This window comes from Epinephelus lanceolatus, chromosome 14 (assembly GCF_041903045.1).
Source record: "Epinephelus lanceolatus isolate andai-2023 chromosome 14, ASM4190304v1, whole genome shotgun sequence".
In the NCBI taxonomy this organism is placed as follows: Eukaryota; Metazoa; Chordata; class Actinopteri; order Perciformes; family Serranidae; genus Epinephelus; species Epinephelus lanceolatus.
Window position 1 is genome coordinate 43,165,788 of NC_135747.1, and position 11,398 is coordinate 43,177,185.

General features: G+C 43.7%; 1 protein-coding gene across 2 annotated transcripts; it reads left to right on the forward strand.

The window, feature by feature from the left end:
• The first annotated feature begins 866 nt into the window (after positions 1–866).
• Positions 867–10,942, forward strand: LOC117251796 (uncharacterized). 2 transcript variants are annotated; one of them, XM_033618333.2, is made up of 15 exons: positions 867–946; positions 2,236–2,322; positions 4,127–4,239; positions 5,230–5,271; positions 5,689–5,715; positions 5,878–5,949; positions 6,330–6,395; positions 6,783–6,809; positions 6,924–6,968; positions 7,076–7,111; positions 7,216–7,296; positions 7,465–7,561; positions 9,219–9,328; positions 9,428–9,547; positions 9,657–10,942. In XM_033618333.2, the coding sequence occupies exons 2-15, from the start codon at positions 2,247–2,249 to the stop codon at positions 9,669–9,671; spliced, it is 927 nt and encodes a 308-aa protein (XP_033474224.2). In that variant the 5' UTR covers positions 867–946; positions 2,236–2,246; the 3' UTR covers positions 9,672–10,942. The 2 variants fall into 2 exon arrangements, with proteins under 2 accessions (XP_033474224.2, XP_078030355.1); XM_078174229.1 differs by lacking the exon at positions 9,657–10,942 and having other exon boundaries at positions 9,428–9,620.
• Positions 10,943–11,398: the final 456 nt, after the last annotated feature.

The window sequence follows — 11,398 nt, forward strand, 5'->3', positions numbered from 1 at the left end:
TGTCAGAGACTGCTGAGCGAAGCAGCAGTTGGTTTTGGATGAAGAGGACGGACCACAACTGTTCTGCAAGACGCCCAACACGAGGGGTAAAAGTAGAGGGGGGCACATCTTGGAATCAAAGTGTCGCTGTTGAGCCCTCTGGAGGTGTCGTGGGCCTATCAACGACACACCAATGAAGTGATTACCTGTCTCCCACTCAGGACACAAGACATCAGGCAGGTGCTGATTACTCTTATGGATTGTACTCAGTCCTACGAGCTCAACTTCCTCCCTGGTTTGATTTATAGTTCAGGAAAACACTGAAACACCTGTTTGAGGTGTGACGTTCCTCCACAGGACAACATGACCTGCAGTGACACAACACTCAGTACGACGAGTCTCAGTTTCATCGCTCTGTTTCTGTTCAGACATGATTTGTGTGTACGTTCATGATGCTTCACACAGACATGACTGCATGTATATATAAAACATATTTTCCCTCCTGCTGACCTCACTTTAAGGTCTCTGTGAGTCGCAGTATCAGTGAGCGTTCTACATTAAGCTGTGTGATCACTGTGAGGATCTTGGCTCAGTTCCTGGAATGTAAATGGAAAAACAGTAACGATAATATAATACAATCTGACAGAAGGTGCCACTGACTCCTCTCACTGGTCCATCCTCTCCAGCGCGGCGGCGGCGGCAGCAGTGGCAGCGCCCTGATAAGCAGACTTCTCTTTGGCTCAGTGTGTAAGTAATTATCTGATTATCCCTGCAGAGCGCTGCCAGAGGCTGCGTTGCATTTCCACAGTTTATTGAGCTAAGTTGGACTCAGCGTGCAAGCGTAGCAGAATGGGCTCCAGCTCGGCTGGACGATGACCAGGAGGAGCTCCGGCTCCAACAGACATCTCCACTGCAGGAGGAGGAGAGAGGCCACACAGCGCCGGGAAGAGGAGGGGACGACACGGAGGTAAGACACACGGCACGGATACAACACATGAGAACACACTGAGGCATTTTAACCTCCTCTGATGTCTGAACCATGAGAAGCATCTGAACCAGCAGAGAACAGTCCTGGTGAAACAGCTGAGCTACTGTGTCAGGATGAACATCTGGAGATGCACCATCTCCTCTGAGAGGGTCAGCAGTTTTACACATCCAGATGTTTGAATTTAGGAAACAGTCTTTATCTGTCACTGAGGCTGATGGTGTAATTCTCTTGACAGGAGTGAGTTAATTATCTTTGGTCATCAACACTTGTGAATTCAAATCAGTTTGCATGAGAACTGTCATTGTTTATGCTTTACTTCTGGAATAAATATGTTTTCTTAAATTCTGAAATATACAAACTGTAATTAACTGGAGCTGCATCTACAGTTGATGAGATTGTTTCCCTTCCACTGCAGACTTTATTGTTTATTTCATTTAAAGCTTGAAAACAAAACTGTCTGTGTTCTGCAGTTCAGGCGTGTCACTGCAGGAAGAGTTGCACTGCACTGACAGAAGAAAGACTTAAAACAAGAGAAAACATTGTTTATCCTGAGGGAAATTGTTGTGCAGCAGTTGAAATACAAAGTTTGAGGAGTGCAGATAAAAAGCATGCGATAAAGACTAACATAACAAAGCAGAGAGCAATGTATAGCAAATATAAAACTCACTATAACTATATCTCTAATAACAAGGTGCAAAACTATAACAAAATGACAAACAGTGAGGTGCATCAGTGCGAACCATACAACATACACAATAACAGGTTACCAGTATGAATGATAAATAAGTGTGGTTGCTTCAAATGTCTTTGTGCGGTGTCAGAACTTATTGTAATTAGTGCAAGAGTGCACGGTTAATACAGAATGTCCGTGATTGTGTTTGTGATCTTTCCTCAGTGTCACATTATTGCACATCATGTTCAGTGAGCCACGTATGAAGAGTTGAGTCCGTCTGAAGAAGACATAGTGTGTGTTAGGAGGAGAGACAGAATCAGGGTTGGGGTCACCTCAGGTCCTCTTATCTCCGCTGCACATCTCTCGACCGGAGCTAGATGAGTTATAGAGATTAAGGAAACAGGTTTCAGAGTCTTATTCTTATAAATGAAACAAGATCTTAATCCACCTGAGAGAACTCGCCTTTACTGAAAAAAGTTGTTCTCAACCACTGAGGGTTTGTTTGTATGTTTTGTCACATGGCAGAAGTTCTTATGTTTCAGTCATTGTATTAAACTTCAGTTCTTGTTTGGATAACATTCAGCTGTTGTTACAGGACGACAGGAGATGCTGCCTCAGCTGGTTTTGGGATGGACTGCCTTGCTCAGCGGCCTCCAGCCGGCTGTTGCCTCTGTTACCACCAGTGAGTACAAACAGGAGACAGAAGCAGCAGAACATCCCATAACATTTATTTCTTTTTATTTATTTATTTATTTAACCTTTATTTAACCAGGTGAAGTCCCACTGAGATTAAAAATCTCTTTTGTGAGGGAGACCTGGCCAAGACAGGCAGCAACAATAAACAATAAAAGCAGTTCCAGACGGAACAACAAAAACAACAATACAGGGAATTAAACATAAAAACAATCTCAAGAATACACATCATCAAGCACTGATGCATCAAAACACTGACACTGTAAAGATTCAGACTCTGTTTCTTTCATTTTAGATTTAAAAGCAGTCAAAGTAATAAGATTATCAAGTTTTAACACATTCTGCAGTGTGTTCCATGACGAAGGAGCAGAATGCTTAAAAGCCCTTTTACCATGATCAGTGCGTGCAAATGGCACATTAAGCAGGAAGAGGTCTTGAGAACGCAAAGAGTACTGCCCCACTTTCTGCACAATAGATATACACAGATAATGTGGGAGCAGACCAAGAATAGCCTTATAAATGAACATGTACCAATGGCACATCCTACGCAGGGCCAGCGCACACCATCCTACCCTAGAGTACAACTCACAGTGGTGAGTGAGGGGTTTGCAGTTTGTAATGAACCTCAAGGAGGCAGGGTAGGCTGCATCAACCTGCTGAAGACATTGTGCAGAGGCATGCATATATAAAAGATCACCATAGTCCAGTACAGGTAAAAAGGTGGCAGCAACAAGACGCTTTTTCACATGAAAAGAAAAACACATCTTATTGCGAAAATAAAACCCCAACTTTAACCTCAGCTTCTTCACCAAGCACATCACATGTGACTTAAAAGTGAGCGAGTCATCGATCAAGATGCCCAGGTATTTATATCAATTTACAACCTCTATGATGTTACCATCAAGAGTGACCACTGAAGGAACATTTAGTGGCCCATTTCTGGCATTGCTGAACAGCATGAGTTTCCACTTGTCTGCGTTGAGAACAAGTTTCAGCTCAAGTAAGGTATGTTGAACCACATTAGAAACATTTTGCAAAGATTCAATGGCCTGTACAAGAGTTGACGCACAACAATAAATCAGTGTCATCAGCACAAAAAAGAAAATTTGCACCTGGTTCTGACACACTTTGACCCAGATTATTTATATAAATAGTAAATAAAAGTGGACCTAATACAGAGCCCTGTGGTACACCCTTGGAAACAGTTACAGTATCTGAGCATAGATCTTCACTCTTAATGCACTGGGATCTGTCACTAAGATAATTGGAGAACCAAGCAACTGCAACTGCAACATAACATGGAGTTGGTGCTTAGTCACCACTTGTCTTCTCTCAGGACAGGGTGGGAGGGAGTTCGAACCAAATGTGCATGTACACATATCACTGTATGTCCTCACACAGGAGAAAAGGAGAGCAGTTAGTGTGTGATGCTGGCTTTTCTCTTGGTGGTTTTTCATTTATCTAAAATGTGAAGTGTTGTGATTCCAGTGTGGATGTAGCCGTCCGAGGTCGAGGGCTCCGCAGGTTTTACCTTCACTAGCTGGAGAAAAAACTGGCTCAAGTTACAGAAAAATCATTTATCATGATTGCGGACCAGATACTGTAGGGCAACAGCTAGTGATCTAACAGACGGTAACTAACATGACCTGAACAGGAACATTGAAGCTCCTACACACCTGGAACATGAGAGAAGTTTAGAGGGAAGTCTCTAACGGGTCACTACAGAGCTTCACAACATCAATTTACTCTGTGTGTGTGTGTGTGTGTGTGTGTGTGTGTGTGTGTCTCTGTAGGATTTCTATCTAGCAGAGACAGCAGGTGGTCACCTCGGAGATGTGACGTCTTCATCCCTCCTCCTCCTCCACCACCTGCGTTTCCTACAGTCAAACGGAAAGCAGAGCTGATGGTGATGATTCTTTTTTCTCAAATCCTCCACATGGGGGCGTAAAATTCTAAATGTATTCTAAAAAACTGAATCAAGTACTCACCCCTTGTTACCTTTACCGCCACCTGTTTGTCTCTCAAGCTTCCACGGTGAGCTGAGAAAGTTCTTGATGAAATGAAGTGAAGGGCCTCCGTGTTTATCAGAAACAAAACTGTATCAAAACATCTGCTTACAAACTCTCGCCCAACTGCTGCAGGATAATCTGAGTCTTATTTATCCAGTCGGATGCTCAGTACTCTACAAACACATTTATTTTCACTAAAACCTTGGCCTAATTTTTACTTCTGTGGCTGTGAATTCAGTGCAGCACATAATTTAACACATGCCTGCTGGGACCAGAACCATCTAGAGATCCCACCTCTCAGCTCTGATGTCCAGTCAAACGTCTGAGGTGTCAGCTGCTCCTGACGTGCAGGCAGATTTTTCAGGTGTGGCGCGGCTCTGTGGAAGCTTTTCTGCAGAAGTTTAAATTAGGCATTACTATTAAAACACTTCAGCTTGAGCAGTCGTATGCATGGTTGAGTAGCACACCTGGGCAAGTGTGTGCGTTTTAACTCTGCTCAGTGGAATGCACGAGCAGTGGTCAAACACATGCACTTTGCTGATGTGCTGAAGTGTTTTAAACAGGAAGGTTTTAGTGAAAATGTGTATGTTTGGGAAGTACTGGATAAATGAGACTTTAATGACACTGCAGAGGTTATCTGAGAGTTTGTTCACAGATGTTTTGATATCGTCTTCCTGTTGTTAAACGTGGACCCCAGTGACGTCAATTCATCAGGAATTTCCTCAGTTTTTGGATTCTTTGTTCACCGTGGAGGCATGTGAGAAAGACAAAGTGTTCTGTATGAATTCAACACAACACAGGGTTAGTAACTGATACACAGATGATCTTTCTGTGAGTCAAGTATTTCTTTAAAACTAAATCATGCTGATCTGCCTTTAACTCCTCAGGTTGATATAACCGAGCAAATCACAGGAGCAAAAGGGGAAAAGGTATGACTCACCTCCTTTATGGATTCTGCATCTTTCTGGGACCAGTTTGGGGCAGCAGCTCAGGTCATAGGGACTGGGGGTGGGAACCAGGGGGTCGTCGGTTTAAGTCCCCGTACGGACCAATATGGAGCGTAGACTGGGAGCTGGAGAGCAAGGCACTGAACCCCCAACTGCTCTTGGCACCTGTCCATGTGCAGCCCCCTCACTGTGGCATCTGGTGCATGTGTGTGTGTTTCAGGGCCGTGTGTAGACTGAGCAAAATTGAATTTGAGTTGCATTTGTATTTTAAATGGTGAAAGTGAGAAAATCAAGGCTACCATACAACTTCTCCATATTCATTCACTGCAGCAGTGTTTATACAATGACAGTGTGTTATAGGCATCATACAGCACACTTTAATAGTGTTTCTGTTTGTAGGGCTGCAGAGGACCCAGAGGACCCAAGGTACACACACACACACACACACACACACACACACACACACACACACACACATACACACACACACGTATTTAACCCCGTCATGCTGCATGTAAAAATGTACAAAATCCTGTATAAGAAAAGGTCATAAAATCAAACTGTGTCAAACTGCTGTGTGTGTTTTAGGGCCGACCTGGTGTGATGGGTCCAGAGGCAGAACCTGGACCACCAGGAGTCATGGGACCACCAGGTCAAAAGGTGACAGGAAGACTCTGCATGTCTGTCATACACTGACGTACAGCTGAGTCATTTTGTGTTTTCTGTAACTGCAGCGTGAAGCTTTTTACAGCACATTCAGCTCATATTCAGCCTCTGACCCACAGAGACTTTTGTCACGTGCTTTAATTACAGAAAACAAACATCAGAAAACACATGTAGAGCTGTGTTTGAATTATTATCACCATCTGAACAGCTGCGCGCAGTTTATATTAAAGTCCCAAATGATCCATGTGGGCAGATCACATCAGAGTAATAAAGTCTCATTCAGAGTCACTGTGATCCTGTCCTGTGAACATTAGCTGTGTATAAACTGTATGAATCTACTGTAACAGTTAACGTGCTGCTGTTTGTCCCCACAGGGAGAGAAGGGGGACAGAGGCTGGAGGGGTCTGTACGGAGACATAGGAACTCCTGGGATGATGAAGGTACACTGGAGCCTCACGCTGCGTTCGTTCACTCTCTGTTGACCTGTAAATGACTGAATATGATCATGTTTCAGCATCATATACAGTCTGGTTTATTTTTACCACGAGGTTTTGTAGACTGAAGTGAAATGTAAAACTGGACAACAGTGAGTAGTGTTTGTGAACGCTACTTTACCATCATTTATGATTGTGCACACAACAGTTTCACCTTTTTGTTTTGAGGAAAAACCTCTGCAGCTGCTCTAGACTTGTTTTTATACTATTTTTCTGCTATATATTTTTTTACCCTCTGTGCAAACAAAACAAAGTGTTTTAAAGTGAATGTAATTACTGTAATAGAATTTAATATAGAACTAATAACGTGTGTGTGTGTGTGTGTGTTCACAGGGCAGTAAGGGACGTAAAGGCTTCAGGGTGAGACACATGATGCTGCATGTCTTCTTCTCTTATTGCTTTATACACTTTAAAGACTTCTGGCTTCACTAAACAGCTCTCTCACAGTCTGATCTGTTATTATCCGTCCATCAGGGTCATAAAGGTGTGAAAGGAAGAAGAGGACCAAGTGGAGAGAAGGTGAGGGGAAATGGAAATGTGACATTATCATCTTCATCATATTTTCTATGAATGAATGAATAGGTTTGTATTGATCAGTGTGTGTGTGTGTGTGTGTGTGTGTTCAGGGTGAGCACGGCGTCCCCGCAGCGCCAGGAGAGAAGGTAGAAGATCAGCTGACATGACAAACGTTAGGTTCAGAATAAAAGTTATATGAACACATGAGGACTGTGGGTGAAGCTGTGAGAGCTGTTCTGTGCTGTTCCAGGGCGACCCCGGCCTGAGGGGCGATGCAGGGCAGAGAGGTGAACAAGGACCCAGAGGAGAGGCTGGAGGTCGAGGAGCTACAGTAGGTTCATACAGCAGATACACATGTAGACACACAGAGAGCTGACACGTCAGAGGGACATCTGATCACAGTTATTCAGTCTGTAACTCTGAGTGACTGCAGGTCTGATTATTATGTCAACACTTGTTGAACTGATGTTACTTTTATAACATGAATCGCTGCCTGCAGGGGTTTAAGGGACCTCGTGGACCTCCAGGGAGGGTGGGTCATCCTGGTCCTGCAGGACTGCCTGGTCTGACCGGAGTGGCTGGACGTCCTGGACAAGGTGGATATGAGTATTGTTACTGAGCACTAATTATAGTTGATTTTTGATGGTCAAAATGACTCAAATCTTGGCGTGGGTAGGACAATAGGGAAAAAGGTTTAGGACTGGCTGCACAAACACCTCAAGATTTCTCCTTAAAGCTACTCTTACCTCGCTTGCATTTCTCACAGCACATCCACAACTCCACCTCCCTCCATTACGTCCTCATTACATCTATGATAGATGTAGGTGTTGGCATGGTAACGTTAGATACATGGAAGAGGAGAGTGAGTGTAATGTTACAACCAAGACAGTCAAACGCAACCCCGGAGTTTTAAAAGTTGCCTTATACAGTTGCACAGAATCCCTTACAGGTTTCCTTAGTTAAGAAAGAACTCATTTACTGCGTTGAAAGAGATTTCACAGCTGTAAAAGTTTCCATGGAGATTGTTTGTTTGCTTGGACTGATTGTTGTGACGCCTGTTATCGTCTCTCAAGGTGAGCTAATAGTTAGATAGTTCAAAACTGTCAGAAGAAAAGAAGACCGGAAAACCAGACAGGTCAGAGGAGGAAGAGATGAAACGTCTGGAGGAATACGATCAGAGAACGAAGAAACTACAAAGTAAATCTGATCCTTAAATATCAGCAAACAGAAAACGACTGTAAGGAAAATGAATTCAGTCAAATCTAAAGTGTAAAATCAGAAGTGTCTCCATCAGGTTCTCCTGCTCACAGAACACTCTGCTCTTTTTTTATTTATCACCATAAACTCGGTCATGTTGCAGTTAAGACAGAGTCAGAGGGACCTTTAAAGGGATAGTGCACCCAAAAATGTAAATTCAGCCATTATCTACTCACCCATATGCCGAGGGAGGCTCAGGTGAAGTTTTAGAGTCCTCACATCACTTGCAGAGATCCAAGGGGAGAGGAGGTAGCAACACAACTCCACCTAATGGAGGCTGACGGCGCCCCAGATTCAAACGTCCAAAAACACATCATTGAAACCACAAAATATCTCCATACTGCTCGTCCGTAGTGATCCAAGTGTCCTGAAGCCCCGACATAAAAAGTTGTTTGGAAAAACCTCATTTGAACTCTGTTTTTAGCCTCATTGTAGCCTGCAGCTCTGACTGCCTCTCTGGGCACCACGCACTTTTATGTCGGGGCTTCAGGACACTTGGATCACTACGGACGAGCAGTATGGAGATATTTTGTGGTTTCAATGATGTGTTTTTGGACGTTTGAATCTGGGGCGCCGTCAGCCTCCATTAGGTGGAGTTGTGTTGCTACCTCCTCTCCCCTTGGATCTCTGCAAGTGATGTGAGGACTCTAAAACTTCACCTGAGCCTCCCTCGGCATATGGGTGAGTAGATAATGCACTATCCCTTTAAGGACTTAAAGGAGAATCTTAACTTAAGGTGTTTTGTTTAACCAGTGGTCGGATGTTAGAATCAGGGACATCATGTTTCACACTGAAAGCCAGAGAAGCAGCAGCTCAGGAGGAAGACTTCCTGTGATCCCTCCACTGTCCCGGGCCGCTTTTAAGAGACTGAAAGAAATCAAATCTGAATCCGTCTGTGAGAAAAAGATTTACTTTTAAACGAAGGAATTTAGAGCAACAGGACAGTAAACATGATGTGGATGTGTCGTCACACTGATGTTGTGTTGTGTGTTGCAGTGTACATCCTGCCAGGCCTGCAGGGAGACACAGGAGACCGAGGTCCTCCTGCTGATTGTAACTGTTCACAGGTTCAAACCCCACAGAGGCAGCTGGACAGAGTCAGCACGGTCAGTGTCAAACACTTTCACTGCTCAATGAAACATACGTGAGCTCAGTTTTATTGTCAGTGGTCGCTGCGCCGTAGTGACTGTGGTGTCACTCTGCAGATCTTCATCGCTGACGGAGAGAAACAGATGAGGAGGCTGCGGGGGGAGAACATGATGGTGCTGCGGACAGACAGAGGAGCTCTGTACATCTACGCTGACTCTCAGTGGATCAACGTGCTGGTAACTGCCTGCTGGAGACACATTAAAGCCCCACAATAAACTATTACTGTTTACTTTATCCTCATCAGCTGTTCCTGTCTGTTTTCATGCTGCTTCCTGATTGGACCAGGACTCCAGACACTGACCCCGCTCCTTTAACACAGGCTGAAGTTACACCCTGAAGTCCAGCAGCTCAGACTGGGGTCAGACTGGGGTCATACTGGGACGTCTCCAGGTGTGAATGAATGTGTGATCAGGGTCATGTTGAATAAAGCTCAGCCTGTCGTCTGTACAGCTCCTCTCACGTTGTAATCATGTTTTTCAGTGAGTCTTAACTTTTCCTCTAACATGATTTATACGTGCACGTTTTCTGATCCAGCATGCTGTAACAATGCTTCATTTGGAAACACTTAAGCTAACCTTAAAGGGACAGTTCACCCCAAAATCAAACACACATTCATCCTCTCACCTGCTGTTCATCAGTCTGGATAGTTTTGGCGTGAGCTGCCGAGTGTTGGAGATATCAGCCAAACTACACCTGCCAACCGAATCACCGCACAAACGGAGTTGAGCATCTGCTCATGGACGAGAGGCTCGTGCTCCTGACAGCACGAGATGTAAACATAATAGTGTCCTACTCGGCTGAGCTGTAACGTTAGCGAGCTAGCAGTAGATGCACGCTTCCTTCTGTGCAGTGATACGGTTGGTGGGTGCAGTTCAGGAGAAAGAAAATAGTTCCTGCAAGGGATGGGTACTGAAACCAGTTATTAAACAGGCCCCAGGGCCAATTACTAAAGACGGTAGTATTGATAAGCTCCAATGTGTCTGCTATCAGTACTGGGAAAATTCAGACAATATATTTCTTGTTCATTTATGTCACATAAACATCTTGCACAGTTTTTATCTCACCGTGTCAGTTTCTAATCTGCAGTCAGATTAAGACATTCGTCACTGATGCTTTTTTGAGCTTTCTTGAGCTCTCTGAGGTGTCTACCATTGTTCCATGTCAAAGTTTTTTGGGGGGAGTTTTTCCTGATCAGCTGTGAGGGTCCAAAGGACAGAGAGGTGTCTGTTGTAAAGCCTCTGAGACAGACTGTGATTTGTGACATTGGGCTTTATAAAACTTTAAATTAAATTCTAAACAATGCTGTATTTATACACGACTGTTTCTCTTAAAAAAAAACCAACCTAAAAGAACCAAAAAGTCTGTGGATTATTTTGAGATGTGACATCTCCACAGTCAGTATCTCTGCAGCTCACACCAAAACTATCTCGACAGATAAACAGCTCTACAGGGAAGAAGAGAATTTTTTTATTTTAGAGTGAACTGTCCCTTTAACTCTATTTTTCATTGGAATGATCTCCTGTTTTAAAACCGTTTTATTTCATTAATTTGCATTATTGGGTTAATGTATCACCCAGTATGACTCGGCTCCCACAGAGAGATGAATAAAAGTCAGATTACTGTCTCTTACACTGAAGTTTTAATTCTTTAGTTTTCTCTTCCATTATTTAGTCTCCATCTTTCTTGCAGGAATTTATTAATTTAATTTGTGTGTATGCAGCTGGGATCAGGTTGTGGTTTGTTGCTGAATGTTAAAGACAGAGGGTCTGAATGCTTCACTGACAAGGTCTCACTCACTGGAAGCAAAACACATGCAGATACAGCAGAAGGAGGAGCGATAATAAACAGCCTCTGTAAGTCACTAAAGCAACATGACAAACAGCCCGTCAGCTCAAACCGACTGTCTGTCTGCGTCAGTGTTTCCTCACACCAACATCAGACACACTGAACACTTTAAAAAGATCCGGGGTTCTTATATCAAACATTAGACGAGAACCTTGGGCTCGATTCTTTAACATGCACTGGCA

What these genes read in the sequence shown, in the direction of transcription:
- LOC117251796 (XM_078174229.1), top strand. Translation starts at nt 2,247, where the DNA reads ATGCTGCCTCAGCTGGTTTTGGGATGGACTGCCTTGCTCAGCGGCCTC. An exon ending in GAGGACCCAGAGGACCCAAG is followed by an intron (nt 5,716 to 5,877) that starts GTACACACACAC and finishes TGTGTGTTTTAG; the next exon opens with GGCCGACCTGGTGTGATGGG. An exon ending in TGGGACCACCAGGTCAAAAG is followed by an intron (nt 5,950 to 6,329) that starts GTGACAGGAAGA and finishes TTGTCCCCACAG; the next exon opens with GGAGAGAAGGGGGACAGAGG.